This window comes from Frieseomelitta varia, unplaced genomic scaffold, assembly GCF_011392965.1.
Source record: "Frieseomelitta varia isolate USP_RPSP 00005682 unplaced genomic scaffold, Fvar_1.2 scaffold_429, whole genome shotgun sequence".
Classification (NCBI taxonomy): domain Eukaryota; kingdom Metazoa; phylum Arthropoda; class Insecta; order Hymenoptera; family Apidae; genus Frieseomelitta; species Frieseomelitta varia.
The window spans coordinates 62805-86719 of NW_025110178.1; the positions used below are offsets into that span (position 1 = coordinate 62805).

General features: G+C 32.9%; 6 protein-coding genes and 1 non-coding gene across 19 annotated transcripts; 4 read left to right on the plus strand and 3 right to left on the minus strand.

Moving 5' to 3' along the window:
- Positions 1-429: 429 nt before the first annotated feature.
- On the minus strand, positions 430-2977 carry LOC122531965 (innexin inx2-like). Of its 3 annotated transcripts, none has more exons than XM_043660341.1 (2): positions 2495-2977; positions 430-2385 (listed from the first exon to the last, which is right to left on the minus strand). In XM_043660341.1, exon 2 carries the CDS (start codon positions 2267-2269, stop codon positions 1193-1195), a length of 1077 nt encoding a protein of 358 aa, XP_043516276.1. In that variant the 5' UTR covers positions 2270-2385; positions 2495-2977; the 3' UTR covers positions 430-1192. The 3 variants fall into 3 exon arrangements, with proteins under 3 accessions (XP_043516276.1, XP_043516277.1, XP_043516278.1); XM_043660342.1 differs by having other exon boundaries at positions 430-2410; XM_043660343.1 differs by having other exon boundaries at positions 430-2373; positions 2494-2977.
- Positions 2978-4439: 1462 nt separating this feature from the next.
- Positions 4440-4512, plus strand: Trnar-acg. The gene has a single exon. It is a non-coding gene; the product is annotated as a tRNA-Arg (tRNA).
- A 646-nt stretch (positions 4513-5158) lies between these two features.
- LOC122531966 (kynurenine formamidase) lies at positions 5159-8535 on the plus strand. 3 transcript variants are annotated; one of them, XM_043660346.1, is made up of 8 exons: positions 5159-5321; positions 6975-7071; positions 7154-7255; positions 7417-7551; positions 7657-7735; positions 7813-8004; positions 8078-8213; positions 8316-8535. In XM_043660346.1, the coding sequence occupies exons 2-8, from the start codon at positions 6984-6986 to the stop codon at positions 8451-8453; spliced, it is 870 nt and encodes a 289-aa protein (XP_043516281.1). In that variant the 5' UTR covers positions 5159-5321; positions 6975-6983; the 3' UTR covers positions 8454-8535. The 3 variants fall into 3 exon arrangements, with proteins under 3 accessions (XP_043516281.1, XP_043516279.1, XP_043516280.1); XM_043660344.1 differs by lacking the exon at positions 5159-5321 and adding an exon at positions 6511-6901; XM_043660345.1 differs by lacking the exon at positions 5159-5321 and adding an exon at positions 6511-6870.
- An 11-nt stretch (positions 8536-8546) lies between these two features.
- LOC122531962 (protein PFC0760c-like) lies at positions 8547-12538 on the minus strand. 5 transcript variants are annotated; one of them, XM_043660336.1, is made up of 5 exons: positions 12520-12538; positions 11598-11670; positions 10300-11494; positions 9477-10187; positions 8547-9399 (listed from the first exon to the last, which is right to left on the minus strand). In XM_043660336.1, the coding sequence occupies exons 2-5, from the start codon at positions 11658-11660 to the stop codon at positions 8717-8719; spliced, it is 2652 nt and encodes an 883-aa protein (XP_043516271.1). In that variant the 5' UTR covers positions 11661-11670; positions 12520-12538; the 3' UTR covers positions 8547-8716. The 5 variants fall into 5 exon arrangements, with proteins under 5 accessions (XP_043516271.1, XP_043516270.1, XP_043516269.1 ...); XM_043660335.1 differs by lacking the exon at positions 12520-12538 and adding an exon at positions 12201-12387; XM_043660334.1 differs by lacking the exon at positions 12520-12538 and adding an exon at positions 12201-12387 and having other exon boundaries at positions 10300-11493; positions 11594-11902.
- A 145-nt stretch (positions 12539-12683) lies between these two features.
- On the plus strand, positions 12684-20853 carry LOC122531961 (mediator of RNA polymerase II transcription subunit 12). 3 transcript variants are annotated; one of them, XM_043660329.1, is made up of 12 exons: positions 12684-13424; positions 13520-14268; positions 14496-15276; positions 15336-15661; positions 15750-16281; positions 16375-16968; positions 17052-18766; positions 18842-19267; positions 19340-19811; positions 19899-20167; positions 20268-20429; positions 20494-20853. In XM_043660329.1, exons 1-12 carry the CDS (start codon positions 12881-12883, stop codon positions 20707-20709), a joined length of 6786 nt encoding a protein of 2261 aa, XP_043516264.1. In that variant the 5' UTR covers positions 12684-12880; the 3' UTR covers positions 20710-20853. The 3 variants fall into 3 exon arrangements, with proteins under 3 accessions (XP_043516264.1, XP_043516267.1, XP_043516265.1); XM_043660332.1 differs by having other exon boundaries at positions 19902-20167; positions 20500-20853; XM_043660330.1 differs by having other exon boundaries at positions 12685-13424; positions 19902-20167.
- A 341-nt stretch (positions 20854-21194) lies between these two features.
- On the plus strand, positions 21195-23052 carry LOC122531983. Of its 3 annotated transcripts, none has more exons than XM_043660381.1 (6): positions 21195-21693; positions 21760-21818; positions 21886-22011; positions 22087-22260; positions 22543-22728; positions 22809-23052. In XM_043660381.1, exons 1-6 carry the CDS (start codon positions 21486-21488, stop codon positions 22944-22946), a joined length of 891 nt encoding a protein of 296 aa, XP_043516316.1. In that variant the 5' UTR covers positions 21195-21485; the 3' UTR covers positions 22947-23052. The 3 variants fall into 3 exon arrangements, with proteins under 3 accessions (XP_043516316.1, XP_043516317.1, XP_043516315.1); XM_043660382.1 differs by having other exon boundaries at positions 21196-21693; positions 22552-22728; XM_043660380.1 differs by having other exon boundaries at positions 21197-21693; positions 22489-22728.
- LOC122531988 (40S ribosomal protein S23) lies at positions 23044-23885 on the minus strand. Its single transcript, XM_043660387.1, has 3 exons — positions 23802-23885; positions 23445-23604; positions 23044-23360 (listed from the first exon to the last, which is right to left on the minus strand). Exons 1-3 carry the CDS (start codon positions 23803-23805, stop codon positions 23093-23095), a joined length of 432 nt encoding a protein of 143 aa, XP_043516322.1. The 5' UTR covers positions 23806-23885; the 3' UTR covers positions 23044-23092.
- Positions 23886-23915: the final 30 nt, after the last annotated feature.

Sequence of the window (23915 nt, forward strand, 5' to 3'; positions counted from 1 at the left end):
CGCAATAACGTTTTTCAACTCGGAAAGAAATAAACTTTATCGCTCAGCCATCATAAAAAAAAAAAAAAAAAAAAACCTTTTTTTTAAAAAAAAAAAAAAAAAAAAAAAAAAGACGAAAAATAAAGATGAGATGGGAAAAAATGGGAAGAGAGGAGAGCGGCAGGAAAAATGAAAACGTCGTGTCGTCCCCCATTTTATATCACACAATCAAAGTCTCTCTCTATGAAGCCTCCATTTCTTGGAGCAATTTAATACTAAGCTCTTTCTCCTTCTATCTTGCATATATATGAGTATACACACACATACACACATATATATATATTCTATCGTCATACTTTTGTTGGCAATGTTTACAGATTTATCGAGCAATATCGATCGAGCAAATGGGAAACATTATTTTTGCGAGTGAAAACGTTAGAAAAATAAAAGTAAATGTAACATGCTCGTCTTATTTCTTATAATATCGTATAACAATATTTCGGAATTCATCATGGCGCAATTTTTGACATGTAGGTAGTTCCTTGTATATATCATTTAAACTGGATTTAATTACAAAAAATATGTAGTACTAAAGAAACATATGTATATAAAGGAAACAATGATCCATAGATGGTATCGAAGTCAGAGAATTCGAGGAAATAATATGAGCAGGGAATGAATAGAGTCGAACATGTACCCAATTATCAATAGAAACTATCAATAGATACTCGCAAGTATACATATACTCATGTATTATAGCAAATAAAAATGGATGTATAGTTTAACTAAAAAAAAGAAAAAAAAAGAAACAAAAGAAAAAGGAGGAAGGGGGAGAGAGAGAGAAAACAAGAAAAAAAAAATGATTAATTTCTCCATTCGCCTCATTTGATATGTCATACTACGCAAAACTTACCTCCGATCGAGACTTTTCAAATAACGATCGAAAGGTATATGTGTTACCTCACTTTACACGTACGCCAATGAATTACAGAAAATTTAATCAAAATTGTTGGAATGCACGTTCTACATGTATGTTATAGATACGAAAAACTATTAAAGTAATTGAAGGTGGCCCTCGATCTTCGAATAAACTGTGCAATGAAAATACACGATGATCAGACTCGATTGATCAGATGTTGGTGAATCCGAACGGTAAAAACGAAGAAGCGGGGGAAAAGAAAAGAAAAAGAGGAATTCTAGACGTGAAAAGAAACTAGACAGATTCTTTGCCCTGTAGTTTCGTCGCAAGATCAATAACAAGTTGCTGGTACACCACTGGATCTATGTTCTTGCCGAGCTGATAAAGAACGAACCAGTCGCCGATCTGGCACATCTCCGCGATCGCCTCGATATGCTCTGGCTTGGAGAGGCGCGAGCGGGCACGCAACAGCACCAAGCGAAGCCTCGGCCCGGCTACCACCGCGGCACGGTAAGCCAGGGTCAAACCGCTCAACACCGAGAGGATGATGAACCAGAACCACAGGAACACGTATATCTTCTCGTTGACGATGTTCAATGGTAGCACGCAGAGACCGTCGAATTTCTGCACCGTGCCAGATGCACCATATTTGTGGAAGGTACACTTGGTTACCTTTGGGAATACCCGTGACATTGGATCGATCCTCTCCTCGGGCTCCATTTCTGTAAATTTCACCACGTCCGAACCGTAGGTGGTGAACTCGCCGTCCAGGAAGAAATCCATGAAGTAGATTTGACCGACCACATTGACGAAGTTCAGCACTTCGCAGAGGAAAAAACGGAATGCATAAAAATTCTGCGTATGCCAGTTCAACGCGAAATAGTCGACCAACAACTTTCTTCTTTCCAATTTACATTCATCGCTCATCACAGGGCAGTTCAAGTCGAGAACCAGCATCTTGATTCGGCCGCCTTCCCATGTCTTCCATAGGTAACGCGGTACGTAAAACAGTATCGCCTGGAAGAATAGCGTGAAACACACCCACTGATAATACTTGTGGTATTTGATTTCGTCCTCGCCGTCAACGTGGGATGCAACACCTGGCTGTACTATGTCCTTGCCGACAACGCCGGTTCGATCGGGGATCGTGAACGTCGAATAGATCCAACAGTAAGTATCCATAACGTGAAGCGGTATTTCGTCCACGATACAGTCTATGGGATCTCCTATATATTGCCTGGAGGTGACGAGTAACGAGAAAGCAATTAATATGATCACCGTAGCTTTATAATGCAGTCGGAAGACATTGTTATCGATGCAAACGCTGTCGAGCTTGAGCAATCCTTTTACAGAGCCGAATACGTCAAACATGGTTAGTTATTTTTTTTCTCCGTTCGGATTGGTACCACAAAAGAGAAATCGAGCCAGACGGGTTGTCGATCCGCGTGACGTGACGCCGTGCGTCAAAAGGCGTCCCGTAGGCTTCCCTGTACACGCACAAAACAAACAAAGCTTTCAAAAAAAAAATTCGCTTATCACAATATCGTTTACCGATATTTAATCACTAAAATAAATTTCGTTATTATAATAATTTACCGAGATTTTGCTCGAATCTCCGAGAACACGTGTATCCCGTTCCGATCGTTCCGTGACCACTACGCGCGTGAGCACGGCTCTACCGTAGCTAAGCGTCACCGAGAGCGGTTGTGTCGTAATGGCTGCGTTCAGAAACGCTCTACGACACGAGCACGCGAGGACATGCCGTTCCACAAGCTGCTCCCTTTTGGCTTTCCTCTCTATCTACCTTCTTCTTCGTCGGCTCGTTTTTTCTCTCTTACATACACTGTACAACGTCTTGTCTCCGTCTCGCTTGCCGATTGTACACAGTCTGGTTGGGGATGCGATACTATAGGTACGTTTACTTCTGCTGCACACCAAGATTCTATCCCCACTTGTGGACGCTCGTCTCTCTTTCTATCTTGTGTCTCCCTGTCTTAGTTCTGTCTGTCTTTCTATCTTTCTCTCTCTCTGTCTCTCTTTCTCTCGTCTCTTTACTTCAATCTAACCCCACTTTCCGTCTCTTTCAACCGTCGCACCGGCCCGGTCACAGAAAACTTAGGGTCGCCATTCGTTTAAGTTCGATCACGCTCGGTTAACATCGGTTTCAGCAAAATTTTCAGACGCGTTCACGCATGCGTAGTGCAGAAAGCGAATTACGTGCATTTGCCTGTATAATCTTGTTCAAATTCAAGGGAAAGAGTCACGAAATATTTGCTTAAAACAACACACGTAACTACGAATATTTACACTTCTAATAAACGTAGTTTCTCCCGTTTATCTCGATTCTTTTGTCTGAAGTTAGAATACTCAACCACAACTTTGTGAAGGAAGTTTTTAAAAGATAAGTATACGCTTTTCAGATTAAACAATCATTGAATAAGAATTGATAACTACAGTTTTCTGCTTTATCAGTAATAATATTACTTATCTTTTTGTGTATCTTACATCATTGACATCGTGCTCATTAATCATTCAAAAATTATTGATATGGTTTTTATATAGCTCAACTTTCATTGGTTCATTGACTGTACAAAAATATTTGAAATGAAAATATTTTGTAATAAAATCATATATTAAAATTTTCACGAGTGAAATATGCGATGATCTTAATTAAGTTATTAAGAGTTATTAAGAAAAGCTCGAAAGAAGTAATCAGAAGAAGTTGTATCACATGTATCACGCGTTTCGTATTACAAATACCATGCTTAACATATCATTTCGCATCTGAAATTTTACACCATTTTAGACTGATACTGTAATGAACAGCAATTATCCCTAATAAATAATCACGTTCTTTTAATCCACAGATTACTTAATACAGATAAACAGAAGCTACTTTAATATCAAATCGACATGAAATCAGCAGATCATCTGTAATTAATCATGTATTAATTATGCAAGTGATGAATATGATACGTTTGTATTACATACACATACACATAAATTATATTCTTTTTATCAAAAACATCTACAACGCTGGACGTATTACATTTATTATTATATTTATCATAATTATTTTATTACGTATTACATTATCTATTTTAGTTTTATTTTATCAATAAAAAAATTCTCTGATATTGCATTCCAGCGAACTTTTTCTATAAATTGATTTTGCTATATCATATTCTTATCTACAGCTGATGGTGTCTCCAGTAACGTAATTGTATCTCTATTATGTTTGATTGTCACGGAGTAATCCGCATCATCATTAGCACTCCTGGAAAGAAAGCTCTGAATTCAGAACATTGGGAAGTACATAAAATTAATTTATACCCCTTAAGCGTTAATAAATGGTTACATATCGTTATGTTATATAGTTGTTATATATGGTACTAGATAAAGGTATAATTACAATTAAAGATTTTTCTTTCAAGATTTTATCAGATTTACTTTATTTGAGTAAAATCATATAAATATAAATACAATTTAATAATATATAAACCCATATTTATAGTTGTATATAAAAGCCGTAATCAAGGTCGGTCCTGTGGCGCAACGGATAACGCGTCTGACTACGGATCAGAAGATTCCAGGTTCGAATCCTGGCAGGATCGGGTATTTTTTTTTTACAGTTACAGATTTGTTTTTATAATTAAATAATATATTTCGCTGTTTTATACCTTATAAAAAATATCTCACTCTTCATTTAAATTAGTCAAAACATTGACTAACATGTACACTTATTCGTTAACTTCTTACAAGAAATACATTTATCTCATAGATCTTTATTTACAGAATTATTGCATCTTGAAGCAATTGGATAAAATAAATACCGAATAAGAATAGGAATATCTCAGATATATATATATATAGATTGCAAGTCAAAATATTCTTACTGGGAACGTTCATTTCCTTATCTTAAGTCTGAAGGTAAAGCTCTTAACCGTTCCTTTTCAGTCTCTTGTAATCATAAGTATAAATCTGACCATACTTTCTCTTGAGAAACCGTTAAGCAAGTAAATCTTGACTATTCGAAAAAACTTAGAAAGAGTTAAGAATGTTAAGAAGTTACATGAAATGGAGGAACGCGTAAGAACGTTTATGATCATCTTCAGCGATATGTTTCACACCCACTCAATTCAGAATGATCATATATAATGTCTAGTTCGCGAACGGGCTCCGGAATCGTTACTATTAATAGTCGCAGGCTGATCCTGAATTCCAGTGAAGGCAACGTGGTATAGAAGGATACCTACTTAATACCCTGAAAACTAATTGGAAGCGAGCGTAGTCGGTGGGTCAAATAAATTAACCCAGTATGCACACGAGAACCGGTTGCAAGACAGTGTAAACTGAGAGGAGCCATCAAGGCAAATATGAAGATGCTCCTTCTTAAGAAATTGGCAAAATATTTTATTTCTATATAAATCAGGTATCAAATTACCAATCTTATCTTTTTCTCTTTTCATTGATAACTCAATACAAACATGTCAAATATTACTTCTTCAAATAGTTTCAAATTAAACTTTGTTTTATAAGTAGTATCTTTTATTTATAAAAATAAGTTTACTGCTAGTGAGAATTATGTAAATATATGTATGCGTAGATTGAATAGTGATTCAAAAATATAAAGGTGCGATGATCATGCGTCATTGGTATGGATTATACCGTTGCTTGCATTTTATTGTGCATTACTCAGCTCTCTCGAATGAAATATCCGTTGAACCGACGGATTTTTGACTGGAAAAGGTTTGTCTTACCTGTGGTCTGTGGGTAGGCGTCGACGTGGCACGATACTCGATACATCAGCTGCTACGGACCTACCTGTGACTTCTCCGTGGAGAATGGCGCGCGTTACGGAAGAGTGGGGTCAAAAGGAAGGGACCGGTTTTTCTGGTTTTCAATATCTTCGACCCTCGTACCCTATTCTTGCTACCTTCATCGTGAACATACTGTAGGATATGTATGTGTAAAGTGTATATATGTTTGCACGCGTTTACATATACACAACACACGCGCGCGCGCACACACACACATACTATATTACGCGCTCCTTTTGCTAAACATAATTTAACTTATTCACTTTTACTTTATTCGAGAGATATAGGGTACATCGGATTATCCTAAAACTTTCTTGCATTCGAGAGAAAAAAATTTACCTCTTTTGATATTAATCATATTATTTATTTTTCCTTGATTGATGAATTAAGATGAATTAAGAAATTGAAATATATATACATATATTTAATAAGTTTTTAAAAATATAATTAATAAGATAAACATTATATAATTTGAAATACAATAAATAAAATTTCTTTTGGAAATACTCATATCTGGAATTTTTACATAAAAGAAAAAACAATTTTTTCCAGTACATTTAATAAATATTCTTTATTAATGATTATGATGTGAACTTATGAATAAAATTAAAATATGTTCGCGTATGTGACATGAAACGTAAATAGAGAAATTAGTAATTTATTGTGCCTATCATAACTATCATAAATAAAATTATATAAATGTCAATTTCTATATTGACAGAAGACTCAATTATTTTTAAGTTATTTGAGTCATCTAAAGTTCTATAAATAATATTAAAAAATCAACTTAAATTTATCATATTATTCGTTCCTAAGAAATAAAAGTACGCATTATCGATAATGAGGATAGATTATTCTGATCTGTTGCAACTCTTGCAATCATGCGCATGTAAGCAGTGGCGCAATCTACAAGAGACAGCACGATATTTAATATCATAGTTTCAATGAAGGAACAAATAACTTTCATTAACCGAGAGAACGTTTCATATCACAACAATCGATTATAAACTGATAAATCGTATACTTCTAACTGAAACCCATTATCAGTTTCCCAATATCATAAATTTTATCAAAGATTCGAAAACGTGATAATTAATAAAAACATAGTTATTATTAAGCTGAATTTTTCCTGTTCAAAGTTAGTGTGTGTGTGTATAAGTGAAGCTCAAAAATGTCTATTTCGGTAATTAATGAATTTTCAATGAATTCTCATTGTTATTTATTCATTTCTTCGGAATTGGCTTCTTTGGCTTCAGGAACAGGAAATGCTGTATACTCCCAGCAAATGGAGCAAGAGATTTAATCGTAACAATATGCAATTATTATCGCACTACTATAAATTCGCTAAAAATAGTAAGTTGAAATTGAATTAAATTATTTCACAATGAAAAATGAATAGATATCTTTCTTTATAAATAATAATTTATCATTACAGTTGCCGATGATGCTCGCAAAAATTTAAAATGCGAATTAAATATTCCATACGGAACAACAGAACGAACCAAATATGATATATATGGAACTGATTTACCTAAAAGTACATATACAAAAATCTAATGCACTTTAAATGTGTTAAATCTGGTGTATTTTGAATCTTCGTACTATTTAAATTTATTGCAGTATAAATAATTAATTTTGTTAAATGTTTCATTTACGATTAAGTTTATATTTTAAACAATATAAATATGTTTTTTTCAGATTCCCCCATATTTATATTCATTCACGGTGGTTATTGGCAAGAAGGTAGCAAGGACTTGGCTGCATTTGCAGCTCCTGTTTTTGTTAATAAAGGAATTAAAGTTATAACCATTGGCTATGATTTGTGTCCTAATGGTACGTTATATTTCTATTACAGTGTTATATTTGTGTTTATAGTTTAAACACAAAAAAAAAGAATATTCTAAAAATATTTTAATTAATATTAACATTGCATTTTAGTCAAATTTGGGGATATAATATCGCAAATAAAAATAGCAATTGAACATATATTAAAGTATGCTTCGGGACTCGAATGTCGGTATGACGAACATAATTAATATTTATATGACAATTTTAATTTATAATACAACAATAAGATTAGATGGATTCTTATAGGAATGTTTGGATCTCTGGTCATAGCGCTGGTGCACATTTAGCCTCAAGCATTTTATATGATTCATTATGGCTAGATAAAATGATGAAAAGAAAATACTTAAATCTATTAAAAGGCATTGTGTTAATAGGAGGCGTTTATAATTTGAATCCTTTACTCGATACAAATATTGTTACACCTTTGAAATTTTCAAAGTAAATATCTGAGTACTTGTGCAAATTATTTACTTAAGGTCATAATATGTAATGCGCAATATGCATATTTTAGAGATGAAATCAAATCATATAGCTTTACTACTCTTGATACCAAAAATAACATACCTATCCAAGGGTTGAGAATTATTGTAACTGTTGGAGAATGTGATTCGCCAGGACTCATCACTGAATCACGCGAGTGTGCTCAGGTACTCGTATTATTTTAAATAAATAAGTTAAGCAATTTTCACCAATTTTAAATATTTTACATTCTTTCCCTTATAAATAATCAATTATAATTTTCATTCTAGCAACTCATTACAATGGTAGATAATGTTCATTATGTATTTCTTCGAGAAAATATTGACCATTTCGATATCGTGGAAAAACTTACAAATGAAGAATTTATCTTAACGAAAATAATACTAAATAATATCTTCTGCGAATAAAAAAGAATAATTTGTAAAAGATAAGTAATAACATACAACTTTAATGTAATGAAATAAATTTATAACATTTAACATATAAAAATTGTACATATCTTAATATTCGTAAAAAATTTATTTAATATCATATATCAATATACCGATACAATGTTGCTAATTACAAATCGTTCGTAAAAAAATTATTACGTTTATTTAATGTAATCTATTTGTCACCTGTCATTTGTTAATTTTGCATAACAGTGATCACGTCGAATTGCTTTAACTAGTCATTTAGATTCTGACGATGATGAATTCGTCTTTGGAGATTGCGACGTATTTTCCTTTTGTTTCATGGGTAATACTACCATTTGATTAGATTGAAGCACAGAATTTGTGCTTTTTTGTTTCGTTTCTGAATTTTGTATTTGATTAGTATTTGTTTCGTTTCTGAATTTTGTATTTGTATTAGTATTTGTTCCCTGATTAGCGGGTAAATTCGATGATATATTATTTATAGCAATAAATTTTGTATTTTTATCTATTACTCGTAACGGAGAAATGATCTGACTGCTTCCTAATTTAATTGCATTTGACTCTGTATTCTTCGGATTGAAGCTCACATAAGTATTTGTAATATTTTTTACATTAATTATACTTTTACCTGTTGGTATTACAAATGTTTTACAGCTACCTTTTACTAGAGGAATTACCTGAATAGTTGCACGTTGACGAACCGAATTTTCTTGTGTAATATCTTCTGTAAGGTCTACGGTATCCTTAGTGGTTGATATCTTTACTGTATTTTCATTTTTATTACACTCGTCTATCTTTTCTTGTCCATCTTTCCATGTGATTGGAGGTTTGGCAAAAGAGCGTACTCGTAACAATGGCTTTTCTTCTGTATCTTCTTCCTTATCTTCTAATGACTTTTCATCCATTAAATCTTCACTTACTGTATTAGGATCATTTTCTACAACACATACACAACAAAATTTAAATATTTTTATTCATGCTTTAATAAGTAATTCAATTCATTTATAAACTGACCTTTTGTTTTATCAATAATGATTTTATTATTTGCTGTAATTGATAGTGATATATTAGATGTGGTATTTAAATGTTTCACTAGATCTGGCGCTGATATTGTGTCACTTTCTATCATTGGCTTTAATTTAAAATTATTTTTACAATTGGATGTATTCACATTGCTAACTTTCTCTGATGTTAAGTTATCATATTCATAACCTCTTAATCTATCACTAATATTCTGTTGACATATTTCTCCCATTTCTATATCAGAATGAGCTTTTTCTGTAGACTTGGCTCTTATATTTGTTTTATTTTTAACTATTTCAATCTCATCTATACTATTTTCATTTTCAGATGAACTACTTTTATTGTTATCTGTATCCAGATTTATATCAATGTCACTAACATCATTATCAATCTCATTATTATCATTATCATCTTCTTCATCATCATCATTATTCTCTGCACTATCCTCATCATCATCTTCATTTTCTATTAATGATCTTTTAATGTCTTTCATTTGTTCTTGCTTCTTTGTATACTCTTCAAATATACTTAACAATTTAGTCTCACCCGTCTTCTTGTTTTGTATCAATTTTTCGGCTAATTCTGTATCCTTCAATGCAGGATCATCTTCTTTACCTTCAAGAAATAAGGAAAATGTGTCCCAATAATCATTGCGTCGACACCTTTGCAGATACTCTCCTAAACCGGTGAATGCTTTTTTTGCTATAACAATTAACACATATGTACATATATAGAATAAAACTTTCATACAGAATAAACTAAATATTTTAACATTAAATCATAACAGTTTATTAGCAACATTATAGTAACTTACCAATATCTTGTCTTGTTCTTTCAGTCAAACCTAAATTATGCAATTCATCACATTTTGTAACACATTTTAAAATGTCATTGTAATCTGGAAAGATTAATGCTTTTGTAAAATCACCAACTTTTTTCAATTTATTCCTTTTCAATATTTTAGAATTAATAAAACTTGTAATAGCATGATCTACAGAAACAATTCCAGTTGTACTGAAATGTTTTGGTCGTAGATATTGACGTCCTGCATCAGTATTTTCACCAGAGTATTCACAATATTTATTATACAATTCCACCATTCGATATTTATATTTTTCTAATTTGATATAACTACTATTATTTTCATCATCAAAATCTATTTCCAATTCTTCCAGTTTTTTTATAATCTTCTCACACTTTTTCATTGCTTTTAGTATTTTACCAATTTTCTTTTGTACAGCAAGTTCCTTTTCTTGTTCTTCTTCATCATTTATATTAGTTAACGCTATTTCATTATCATTAATTATGCTATTACTTGTGTGTGACATATTTGAACACATTGCAGTAGATATATTTGAATTATTATTTTTATTTAATTTGTTTCCACCAGAAAAATAACTTTTGCTATTTGATGATAACGTCCACTTTCCTTTAGAGCTATTTTTCATTTCATTCATTACTTCATTTATATATGTGTAAAGTTTACAATTACTCTCCATTATTTCATTTCTTTTTTTATTTAAAAAATCAATGAAAGCTTCAGAATTAGCATACGAAGGATCTAACTGTTCATAACGTCTTTTTAATTTATTAACGATCTTTTTCATGTCGTCGGAACGATCTTTCTGCAAACATAAACTAATAAACATAGGGAATATATCCTGCTCCACAGAAGAAATAGTTCTCTTCTCTTTCACAATCAACTTTGGTCTCAACAATGTTTTATCTTTCATTCCTTCCTTTTTTGTTTCTTCCTTCAAATTATATGCTTTAACACTATCTCCTTGTTTACACGCAAGTTTAAAGTTTCTTTCAACGTAAGAATCATCATCGTCAATTATTTCAGATGCTTTTCTTTTAGGTACACATCCTTTTACTTTTTTATTATCATTCAAAGAAATTTCCAGTTTTGTGCTACTTAATAGAGAATTAGATGGGGAATTGCAATTATCCTTCAATAGGTTAATAACTGGCTCTTGCTTGGTAACAGTATTGTTTTTAAATAATACCTGTTAACCATAAGAAAATCATATCTATTAGCTATTCAGAATTTATACTAATATTTATAATTAACATAACTGTTCATATTTCAGTATAGCAAGATGCACAAACCTTTCTTGTATCTTCATCATCGTCTGATGAAATACAAATGATTTCATCGTTATTACTGTCCATATTTGTTGCTCTGTGAAAAAATTAGATTGTAATATTCCAATGTATACTATCCATCACTTACTCCATCCAGCAATTAGAAAATGATAAACTAATGATTAATTATATTATAATTGCGTCGAAAGCTTCTCATTGTGTGTACGCTACTAGCGTTTAAAGTTTAAAGAACACGTTTTTATTCAGTTCACTGTATCACTTTATTTTCATTCCGACTTAGCGGTATAAGCAAATTTGATAGAAAGGAACTGCAAATTTAATAGAAAGGAACTGCAAATATACAAATATATCGTTTCCAAACAGTATGTTTTCATGAAAATCTCTGTTTTCAAAAAATCAACGCGACACAAAGAAATTCCAAATATTTATAGAAACAAGTAAATTCTCAAACATTGTTTATAAGAAGTTTTTCACTTTTTCAGGACTTTTCACTTTTTTTTATATCATGCACCACCTTAATTACGCAACTTTAAGTTAGATTCCAAAAAAATGTATCAAAACAATAGATGAGAAAAAGATAAGCGAAGTGGGAAAAGATAATAATACCTATTTTAAAGGAATTTCGATTAAGAGAACAGCAGCACAAGATCTTAGAAAAAATGAAACAGCATGTTAGAATAATTTTTATTGACTTGAAGCAATTAAAAAGATTTCTAATGATTCTATATAACGACACAATGTTTGACATTAATATTTTACTACCATCTAAGATTCATCTAACGTTAATTTTAGACTTATGCCTAGTAATTTTTTCACTACTAACATACTAACAGATTGGTACGATTAGAGAGTTTGAAATAATAACTAAAACAGCTAGATTTACGGGCAATTCTAATTATTTCGAATAAATATCGAAATATCGTACGCTATATTCTTATTGTTCAATTCTTCAAACGCAACGTTGTTTACGTGTTACATTTCACGAATATCAAGATATACCATACATGTCAATGTGCGTAAAAAAAAAATTCAAATACGGTAGTTCAGAGCGCAACTACACATTCGCATGATTCGTGATTTCAATAATGACGCGCCATCTAGAATTCTAAGCGGTGATTCTGTCATTACGTTTACAGCGTTGAACAATTGTAAATATGTCATTAATGAAGGTTATATGTTGTACGTAGCTTTAAATATGAGAATCTGACTTTGAAGCCGATTTCATCTTATTCCGTAGTTGAACAATGCCGTTGGCCGCTTACCGATTTTGATCGCTTCCTTATACCATGATGGGAATATTGTACGAGAAGAGGCCACTAAAACGGCCTAAATTAGGGCCGCCTGACGTGTATCCGCAGGAACCTAAACAAAAGGAAGATGAACTTACTTCCACGAATGTTAAACTCGGCTTTGCGACAATGCCACAGATGTCGGAGGAATTTGGGACCGCCAGACACTGTAATGTCACAGCTGCCAAAGTCGGGGCATATTTCAACGCGATTCTAGCTAAAAAGGAAGAGTTATCTACAATGCCAGACACAGCAAGGAAACGACAACAGATTAATCCAAAAGATAATTTCTGGCCAGTGACTGCCAGAACGAAAAATGGCATCGAGGCATGGTTTAAAGACTTGTCCGGGTGTAAGCCACTAATAGCTCTAGCTAAGAAGGCACCAAATTTCAACAAGAAGGAAGAGATATTCATGATGCTGTGCGAGTATCAAGTACCGATGCTCAGAGCAGCTTGGTTCATTAAGCTTAGCTCTGCTTACACAGTGGCTGTTTCAGAAGCCAAGATAAAAAAGAGGCAGTTACCTGATCCGACTACGGGTAAACAAAGCATTTCTTTGATATTGATGAAATTGAAATATTTTAGATTTACGTTGATATGGAATGAAATGCTTATTCTTTGTTTCTTGGTTTAGAATGGACGGGAACGCTTATAAAATTTTTGAAGGATCAACTTACCAAACTGCAAGAATATTATCATATAAATAATCATACTATAAGTAGTACTAGTAGTAATAGTATTTCGAACAATTCTTGCAATGGGAATAATGCTGGGAATAATAATAATAACAATAGTAGCAATAATGTTAATAATAATGCTAACAGCAACAACAACAACAACAACAACAATAGTAATAATAATAATAATAATAATGGAGTTGCTAATAATCAGCCAGTTACACCGAATTCAAGTAGTCAAGCAACAACTGGAAACATGAACGAGGAGCATAAATTAGCATTAAAACAATGGCATTATTGTATACAATTGGCAAAATATATGTTTGAAGAAGGATTATTAGATAGACAAGAGTTATTACAATGGATTTTAGAATTATTAGACAAAATTAAATCTTCCCCTTCAGAAAATGGTATTCTGAAGCTTCTTTTGCCATTAGCATTACAATATTTAGAGGAATTTGTGCAATCTGAATTATTAGCCAGACGTTTGGCATATTTGTGTTGTCGCAAATTGGCACATATGTGTAGTAATATAGAAACCAATGGCAATCCACAAAGTCCGTCCATAAATAAAAATGATGTTAATGGTGGGAAAGACACTGTCAATGCTAACCAAATTCAAAATCCATTAACTGCTGCTTTTAATGACTATTTATCTTGTCCACATCACAGAGACGTGATTTATAGTTTATCAACAATAATACAGGTAAGAAACTCTTTTATATTTCATGGTCAGTCTTGTTGATTATCAATTAGATTTTAGAAAAAGATACTTTGATTCTTTTTTAAATAACATAACAAAATGTATTTTTATTCTACCAAATGTTTATTTAACATAGGACATGGTGATCTAAAAATAAAATTTTGTTAAATCGATGTAAACTTTTTGTTATAATTTTGTGATATAATTGTTTTGATGTAATTTTTTGTTAGGTTATTACGTTAGAATGTCCAACTGCATTAGTGTGGAATAGCGTTGGTGAAGGAAAAGCTCCGTCTGTGTTAAATGGGTCTCCTTTAGATTATTTGTCATGCCCTCCTACAGCTTTACCATGTCCACCTGTGAGCATAACTAATCCTACAATAAAACAACTGAAAATCGCTCAAAAAAATATTCGAGCAAGATCTCAAGCTGCTGAAGGAAAATGGTCATGCGACAAGTGGCAGCAAAGCAGTGCTGGAATAACAACTACTAAAGTATTGGCTGCTTTAGATGCTCTAGATCGGCATAGTTTTGATAGAATGGATTCTACCAATTCGTTAGATACTTTATACGCTAAAATATTTACATCACCTCCGAAAGATAATACTAACGAACGAGATACGAAAACGGAGTATAATCCACAACAAGATTCTGCGGTGGTTGAAATTTTATGTGAATGGGCAGTAAGCGCCGAAAGGTGGGGAGAACATAGAGCAATGGCAGTTGCAAAGCTACTGGAGAAACGCCAGAGTGAAGTTACTGGCGAAACAAATGAGAATGATGATAAAGATAGTATTTGTAGTAATGGAAATCCACCAGTGCTTCCAATTTTTCAATCATTACTTATGAAATTTTTGGACATGGACGCCCCGGTACTAGATAATACAACAACTCAGTCAAAAATTCAGTTTACGAATTTGGTTCACTTATTTTCAGAATTAATTAGACATGATGTATTTTCACATGATGCATACATGTGTACACTCATCTCAAGAGGAGATCTTATACAAGGTAAAATAAACTTTTCCGTCTTTCATTATAAAAAATATAAATTTCATTATTTTGCTTAGGTCCTGCAGCTAGCAAACCTGGAACTCCTAGTAATCGAGAACCGATCGACGAAGACAGTCTGTTCACTGGAATAGATTTAAAACCAACAAAATTAGAAGTATCAGATCACGGACGAACGATGGATTACGATGACAGTAAAATTGATGATGATTTGGACAAGTTATTACAACATATCAAAGAGGATCAACAAAATAGCATGGATGCTCCCGACAGTCCTAAAGAAGATGCACTAGCTGGGCATGGGACTCAAGAAGGATTAGATTCCAAAATGCCATCAAGTCATAGTAGACATTTATTATATACAAGACATTTCCCATTACCACAAGTAAATTAATATTCCATAAACAATTTTATACAAAATTTAATATATTCGTCATAATTATCAAAGACTTAATTTTATATTACATTTTTAGGATGAAACATGCAGTCAACACGATTGTAATCAACGACATGTATTACTTTATGGAGTAGGTCGTGTTAGAGACGATGCTAGACATATTGTTAAAAAAATGACGAAAGAAGTATGTAAATTGTTTGGAAAGAAATTTAGTATTGACGTTGCAGAAGGTGGCAAAGTGAAGAAACATTCTCGAAACGAATTCAATTTTGAGGCGATAACGTTGAAGTTTCAGAATCTCAGTTATTTTGATCAACATGTAGTGACGTGGCAATGTGCGACACAAGTTATAGAAATGTTAAATACATTTGCATTGGCCGGTTCGTCTTATTTGCCCGTCCAGGAACATGTAGCATTTCTGTTTGATTTAATGGAGTTGGCACTAAATATATACGGTCTGATAGATGTTTGCATCCAAATATTAAAGGAGTTACCAGAAGTTGAAACACAGTTGGGACTTAGAAATAGTCAGCTCGTTAGAAGCTACACTACGAGTTTAAGTCTATATGTTGTAGGAGTGTTAAGAAGATATCATTGTTGTTTGTTGTGTAAGTATCATTATTGTAAACGAAATTTATTATTTTATCAAATATACAAGTGGAATACGAATGATTATTATATATCTAACTTGGTTATCTTAGTGTCTCCGGAACAAACAACGGCGGTATTCGATTTACTTTGTAAAGTTGTAAAGCATGTATCCAATCCTAGCGACTGTAGTTCCGCTGAACGATGCGTATTGGCGCATCTTTATGATTTATATTCGTCTTGTTCGTTATTGAAAACAAAACCACATGGAGTAGAAGCATTTAGCAATGCTTATCCTAAAATCCGAACGGCTCTTTATAGTACATTGCAACCAACAACATCAAGCCATGTGTACAATTCACAATTTATGGTGGACGTTTTTACTAGTCCAAGACGCGGTGGGAAAATCGAACCGCAGTGGGCCAGACAGTTAAACGAGACACCGGCGAATCGTTATAGTTTTGTTTGCAATGCAATAGTTGCAGTTTGTAGCGAAACAGATAACGACAAATTAAATGATATTGCGATAACATGCGCGGAATTAACAGCTTGTTGTAATGCACTTAACGCCGAATGGCTCGGAGTCCTTATGGCACTTTGCTGTTCTTCTAATAGCTCTGCCTTTTACATTGATGTGCTAAATCAAGTTGATGTACAAGACTTAAGCATACATAATTCTCTGGCCGTATTTACGTCAATTTTAATTGGTAAATTTTCTACGTGATTTTTATATATTATTTTATTTGTAAAAGTATAATAAAAGTACTAAAATAATATTCTCTATTTATAGCAAGACACTGCTTCTCATTGGAGGATTTTGTTGTGCATATAGCATTACCATCTTTAGTTAAAGCTTGTAATGAGGGTCGCGGAGACGCAGATATGGAAGCAGAAGCTGGAGCACGTTTAACTTGTCATTTGCTTCTACGACTTTTTAAAACTGTTGAATGTCCCCAACCAGCACTTTATTCCGTGAGCACAAGTCCTCATCCTCTACCAAATGGAAATTCCAGAGGTTACAGTATAAAGTTAAGTTGTGATAGACACTTGCTGGCAGCTGCTCACAATAACATCAGGGTCGGTCCGGTTTTAGCTGTACTGAAAGCTATCCTAGTCGTCGCTGATGCAACTGCTGGTAAACAACCGCCAAAGAAACCAGATGTGCCAATAAATCATTCGAATAAAGCAGGAGGACCAGCTAGTGTTGGTGTCGGTGTCGGTGTAACTGCAGGTGGCCCAAGCGAATTGTCTATCAGCCATATCTTAGGTACCAGTGATATTTTAGGAGGTGGTGATGATTTGGGACTTGATTTAGCAATATCTTCATCTAGCAGCAGTGCTGGAATGACCACAGAAAATGTCAAAGGATTGTCAGACTTTGCGCAACACGTCTTAAGACAAATTTGTAGTCAAGAATGGGTTTTAGAAAGATGTTTACAAAACCCCGAGGAACTTTGTCATCCCGATATGTTACTCGATAACATGTTGACACCACGTCAAGCTCAACGATTACTTCACATGATCTGCTATCCAGAGATTTCTACAGATGCATTTATTGACCAGAAGACTCATATAACAAACATTTTGGAAAATCTGGAGCAATGGAGTTTAAGAATGTCGTGGCTCGATCTGCAACTAATGTACAAGCAATTTCCTCCCGGATCAAACGATCTTTCACAATGGTTGGACACCGTTGCCAAAGCTGCAATCGATGTGTTTCAGTTGAATACTATGTCTAGTAAACCAGATAAACGGTCTGGATCGATATGGTTAGTTGCACCGCTCGTTTCAAAATTACCAAGCGCAGTGCAAGGTCGAGTTTTAAAAGTAGCGGGCCAGGTATTAGAATCTGGTAATTGGTCAAAAACAGCAACAGGTCGCGAGAGAAGTAGATCGAAATCACCGTCTCTGTTTAATCATCAGCCGTTCCTGTCATTAGTACTAACTTGCCTCAAAGGTCAAGACGATCAAAGAGAAGGCCTTCTGATGTCTTTACATTCGCAATTATCACAGTTCTTGAACATTAGTAAAGAGGAGAAGAATTTTGTTACCGAAGATCCTAAGACGAGAGAGGTGTTGCAAGATGCATTGCAATTGCGATTTAGTCTTGTAGGTGGTGTCTTTGATACTATACAAAGAAATACTACTGCTACCACAGACTGGGCTATCTTGTTGGTTCAGCTGGTTAGCTATGGTGTTATAGATTTAAATAATAATTCTGGATTGTTTACAACTGTCATAGATATGTTAGCAACCTTAATACATTCTACTTTAGTTTCCGATTCGCAATCTGAGAAAGATGAAAATAAGAAACATTATCAAAATTTAATGAAAAAATTGAAAAAAGAACTTGGCGATAGAAATTCTCCTAGTATTCGATATGTCAGACAATTGTTACCACTACCAAAATTAACGATGGAAGTAATTACATGTGAGCCAGTTGGGTGTTTGACGGATACAAAAGGAAATAAAATAGCTGGTTTTGATAGTATTGATAAGAAACAGGTAAATTGAAATACTTTATACTTATATTGTATAATATTACAATCTAATAGCTAATAACTATGTATATTAAATTAGGGTTTGCAAGTATGTGATTCTCAAAGGGTATCTGCATGGGAAGTATTAGAAGGTCATAAAAATCCGGCACCAATTTCCTGGGCTTGGTTCAGAGCAGTTAAATTGGAACGTAAACCACTGACATATCAAAATGCCCACAAGCTTTTACGATACCATACACACAGTCAAATTAGACCTCCTAGCCATTATTTGGATCCACCACCGTTACCTCCAGAAGATTTAGAACCAGACAAAAAAGAATCGGAACCTGGTAAAGCTGATACACCAATGAGTATCGATTCTCCTGGAAGAGTAACAGGTAGTGTCGGTAGTAGTGGAATCAGTAATACTATTACTAATGGTAAAGGGAAAGCTATGAAAACACGAAGACATAGAAGGAATAAGGGAGCTACTACACCTACCACACCTGTTTCACAACAAATTCAGGTCTCTTTTCTTTTACTTAGATTTTGAAAGTATTTGTTCTTCAGTTTTTAATATCTTTGATATATTAAATAGCAACCACCAAGTCAACTACAACAAATGCCATTTGGAAATCAGCAAGTACCTGTCAGTCAACAACCTGGAATGTTTACTAATCAACCACCGCAGCATCAACAACCTTGGTATACTAATCAACAAACTCACGCACCAGCTCAGCAATATGCATATGGACAGCAATTACCACCAACTCCAGTTGGGCCAAGATACGATAGACCAGGCATGAACAACCAGTCAAAACAAGCGCTTTCTCATATGTTACGTTTGCGACTACCGTCCAATCAGTTAATAAGTTCCCAGCAGCAACCAAGTGCCGCACCTGTTGCTGGCCCTGGAGCATTCCAAGGAATGCAAAGACAACAATTCATTAGACATCAATTGAGAGCTCAACATGGAGCTCCAAATATCAATCCACAACAAGGAATGTTTGCTTCACAACAACAGCAACAACAACCACAACAACAAGGAATTTACACTGGAATGCAACAAGGTAGTTATATATTACTGTTTTTTTTTATTGTTATGTATATTACACCTTAAAAAGCACAATATATAATAATATGATTATATTTGTTAGCAGGAATGAATCAAAATTATGCAGGATATGGAGGCCAACAAATGATACCGCAGCAACAACAGCAAGCCCAGCAACAACAACAGGCACCTCAACAAGCCCAACAGCAACAACAGTTGCTACAGCAGCAGCAGCAGCAACAAGGTTTAATGAATCAACAACAAAACATGATGTTTACTAATCAGCAACAAATGATGGGACCTCAAAGGGCGCAAGAATATATACCACAACAACGTATGCAACCTGGAGCTACAAGGCCACCATACCTTCAGGTACTACTTAACAAAAAAGTAGATAAAATATAATTGTGAAATATCTATTGAAAAGGTATTTACTATAATAAACTGAAAACTTATTGTCAATATTCTTCAGGCTCCAAATGTCACAATGAATACAATGGGTCCAATGGGAGGAGGAGTTCAAAGTCAACCAGCGCCTCCGTATCGGCAAACTAGTGGGAAACCTGGTACGGTTGGTGTAACGGGAGTAGGCACTACTAACGTTGGGTTACAACAAAATCAACAATTCCAACAGGTAAATTTATTACTTTATAAGGAATTGTCTGTATACATTTGTATATAATCATTTGCATTATCAGCAACAGACAATAAACCAACAACGTATGAGACAACAAATGCTGGCAATGCAACAGCAACAACAACAGGCACAGCAGCAGCAGCAAGCGCAGCAACAGCAACAACAACAACAAGGTAATGCTGGTGGGCAACAGCCAACTCCGCAATTGGTGACACATTTACAACGGCACTTGAGTCAACCTCCGCAGCACTATCAACATCAGCCGCCGCCTTATTAGTTTAATCTGTATATATTTAATTGATATGTATAATTTCCATATAAGTATGTAAATTTGGACAATTACAATAATTTAATTTACAGTATGAATGTGTAAAGCGTGCCATGGCAGAGGCAATAAAGTGGAAAGAATTTTAGAAAAGTATTAAAATCGATTTCTTTTTTTTACTTCTTTTTAACTGTTTACTTCTTTTAACTGTGTGTTACAATATGCAAAAAGTGACCCACGATCTTCTAAAAATATTTTATAATTCCTGTACTTTCTCAAATAAATTAAAATATAAATTCTTTTTTCATAAAATTAATAATGAATTAAAAATAATTTATGTAGCTATTTAAGTTATATTTAAAACACAATTCATATTGACAGACTTATACAACAAATAAACAAATTGAATAAAATCTAAGAAAAGAATTTTTTATAATGAAAAATTCTTATTTTTTTAAGTATTAATAAAAGTTACATGCATAAATGTTTTTATTATACTTGGGCGTTTCGAAATAAAATATAGAAACTGTTCGTCTTATAACAGTATTGTATATAACTGAAATTGGTACGAAAGTATACATACGTATAGAGAATATAAATTGATTAGGACAGTTCAACAAGTGATTTACTGATTTATTTTATTTATAATTTTTTATATTTTTCTGTTGTTTAATTATCTAATCTCTAAAAAAACGAAAGGTTGTGTTAAAACATTGAACTATATTAAAAATCACAATAAATATAAGATTAAACATTATTTATATAAGGTTAGAATATTGTTTTCAACAATGTGTAATGCAGAGGAATTAATGACTGATATTTATTATACTTTATTACAAATAAGATATCCAAAAATTACAACAGTTGTAGCAAACAACGTAGAAATAACAATTCTGAGTGGAGAAAATCGACTTTCATTATTGTCTTGGCTTTTAACCGAAAAGTCTCCACAGATAGCTTCCAAATTTCAAAAATTAAAAGGCGCCGCTTTAGAAGGTTCCATTTTTGTAATATTTAATTTATTTAACATACCGATTGTGAAAATATTTTCTTTTTTTGCAGAAGAACTATTAAGATCTTATTCTGAAATTGGGATTTGTACTGACAAGAAATTATTATTGGTTTGTAATTTGTTTAATTTTATTCTGTGTTATTTGCGTAGAGAGAAATTTAAATTGTTCTTTTCAGGGAAATTGTCCATTGAAAGAACAACTTCCAACTTTGAGATTATTATTAGATTTTATGAAGTGTTTATTCCTTAAATCTTCTGATACTAAATGTAATGAAAAAGAATCCATTGATGATATATTAAATGTATGTAAACAAATACATTTAAAAAATATATGTTTATATATGATTTTGTTTATTTATAAACATATTTTATATTAGGTCTATATCAATGAAGATCCAAACACATTCATGTGTAATATTGAACCAAAATTAAGTTATTTTGAATCTATGCAATATTTCGAAAATTTGCAAAGTAATCTAAATAAACATCAAGAATCATCACCTATTTGTAAATCTGAAAATGAAGAGCATGTAATGGAACAGGTTTCAGAAGTAATATCATTAAAAATGTATACAAGATAATCCACAACTAATGTTACAACTACAAAGAGAATGATTCTTTCAAAGCTGAACTAGAGATGGAAAAAGCAAATTTTTCAGTTTATTTTTCATTCAGAATCATTTCTTTGCTAATTGTATCACTTATATATTTTATATACAGTTGTATATATATTTTATATTTTTGTTTTAAAATAATATACAAAATTAAATAAATTATAGGAAACTAATGATCACAATTTAGAGTCGTTATTTAATGAAGAAAAAAAAGAAAAGAATGAAAAGGAAGCTAATGATCACAATCTAGATTCGTTATTTAATGAAGAAAAAAAAAATTTTATGGAAGCATATTCATCTGTCGACTCATGGTTAAAATTTAATATGGAAAGTGTAAAGAATAACTCGTATTCCATGGATGCTGATATTGACAATATATATACAAATTTTTCTTCTTTAATACAGGTTTTGTACTTTTACATATTTTTTTATATTTGGTACGATGCAGCATTGATTTATATAAATTACAATTATTCAATATTTAGTTTTTACAAGCAAAAGAAGAAATATTGAATGCCAATATACCAAAAGAGATAAAGAAATTAAATACTCCATTAAATGAAATTATTGGAAATACTGTTACACACACTGAAGAAGCTACGAATATATGCATAGATACTTAATTCTGTACTAGGAACTTTTCAAAACATTGATTTCTCAGTTTGTATTTTCATAAAAATAAAAATGTTCATGGATATCAATAAAGTAGTAATTCATTAAAATTTTTTTTTTATACTTTTATTTTATTTTATTATACATGGAAGTGGTTTTACGATCTAGGTCGCTCTTTCTTTTCTTTGTAAAGTGCAAGCAATGAAACATTAGCAACTTTCACTACTTTGAATCGAACTCCTGGAATGTCACCCACAGCATGACCTTTGCGACCAAAGCCTGCAACCAATACTTCATCGTTTTCCTCAATGTTATTCAAACAGCCATCCCTAGGTACGAAGGCGGTGATTTTCTTGCCGTTTTTGATTAATTGAACTCGTACGCATTTACGAATGGCGGAGTTCGGTTGTTTAGCTTCTACGCCACTATAAACATACAATTGTTTAATTAAAATATCTGTATGGATATATATTTCTTTTATAGGACATTATTGATACAAATATACATACACTTTTTCTAAGACAATACCCTTCGCATGAGAAGCACCACCGAATGGATTGGCCTTCCATCTCGTTCCCAAATGAGCTTTCTTGTAGTCCTTATCATTCCAACGCTGATCGCGTCTATGGTTTACGTGTTTACGTGCGGTACGCAGACCACGAGGTTTACCTGAAAATCGAAGAGTTAGGTTACGTGTCCTTGTTCAATGAACCTTATTTCCACTTAGTTAATTTAAAATTTCTCAACGAATATTTAACGAAATTATAATTAAAACAAACTGAACAATCTATGAGAATAATACATATTTAACAATTTAAATTTTATACTTCCAAAAACAACTTAATGTTAACATCAAACACACTCACCCATATTGCTCGTTGAACTGCACAACCAGAAAAGATCAAGCTTCTCTTACCGGAAACGTATATGAGCTTCAATTTTAGCGCCATCTTTAAAGCGGACAGTAAAACAATCAATAG

Bases quoted from the DNA above. Each gene is read 5' to 3' on its own strand.
- LOC122531962 (XM_043660334.1), bottom strand. From the start codon at position 11,660: ATGGACAGTAATAACGATGAAATCATTTGTATTTCATCAGACGATGAT. The intron at 11,494-11,593 runs GTGCATCTTGCT...ATGGTTAACAGG, and splicing joins TGAAGATACAAGAAAGGTTT to TATTATTTAAAAACAATACT. The intron at 9,400-9,476 runs GTCAGTTTATAA...TATGTGTTGTAG, and splicing joins CATTATTGATAAAACAAAAG to AAAATGATCCTAATACAGTA.
- LOC122531988 (XM_043660387.1), bottom strand. The intron at 23,361-23,444 runs GTATGTATATTT...GTATGTTTATAG, and splicing joins GGTATTGTCTTAGAAAAAGT to TGGCGTAGAAGCTAAACAAC.
- LOC122531961 (XM_043660329.1), top strand. From the start codon at position 12,881: ATGATGGGAATATTGTACGAGAAGAGGCCACTAAAACGGCCTAAATTA. The intron at 14,269-14,495 runs GTAAGAAACTCT...ATTTTTTGTTAG, and splicing joins GTTTATCAACAATAATACAG to GTTATTACGTTAGAATGTCC. The intron at 16,282-16,374 runs GTAAGTATCATT...TGGTTATCTTAG, and splicing joins ATATCATTGTTGTTTGTTGT to TGTCTCCGGAACAAACAACG.
- LOC122531983 (XM_043660380.1), top strand. From the start codon at position 21,486: ATGTGTAATGCAGAGGAATTAATGACTGATATTTATTATACTTTATTA. The intron at 22,012-22,086 runs GTATGTAAACAA...ATTTTATATTAG, and splicing joins CCATTGATGATATATTAAAT to GTCTATATCAATGAAGATCC. The intron at 22,261-22,488 runs GTAATATCATTA...AATAAATTATAG, and splicing joins TAATGGAACAGGTTTCAGAA to GAAACTAATGATCACAATTT.
- LOC122531965 (XM_043660341.1), bottom strand. From the start codon at position 2,269: ATGTTTGACGTATTCGGCTCTGTAAAAGGATTGCTCAAGCTCGACAGC.
- LOC122531966 (XM_043660344.1), top strand. The intron at 7,256-7,416 runs GTACATATACAA...TGTTTTTTTCAG, and splicing joins TGGAACTGATTTACCTAAAA to ATTCCCCCATATTTATATTC. The intron at 7,552-7,656 runs GTACGTTATATT...ATTGCATTTTAG, and splicing joins CTATGATTTGTGTCCTAATG to TCAAATTTGGGGATATAATA.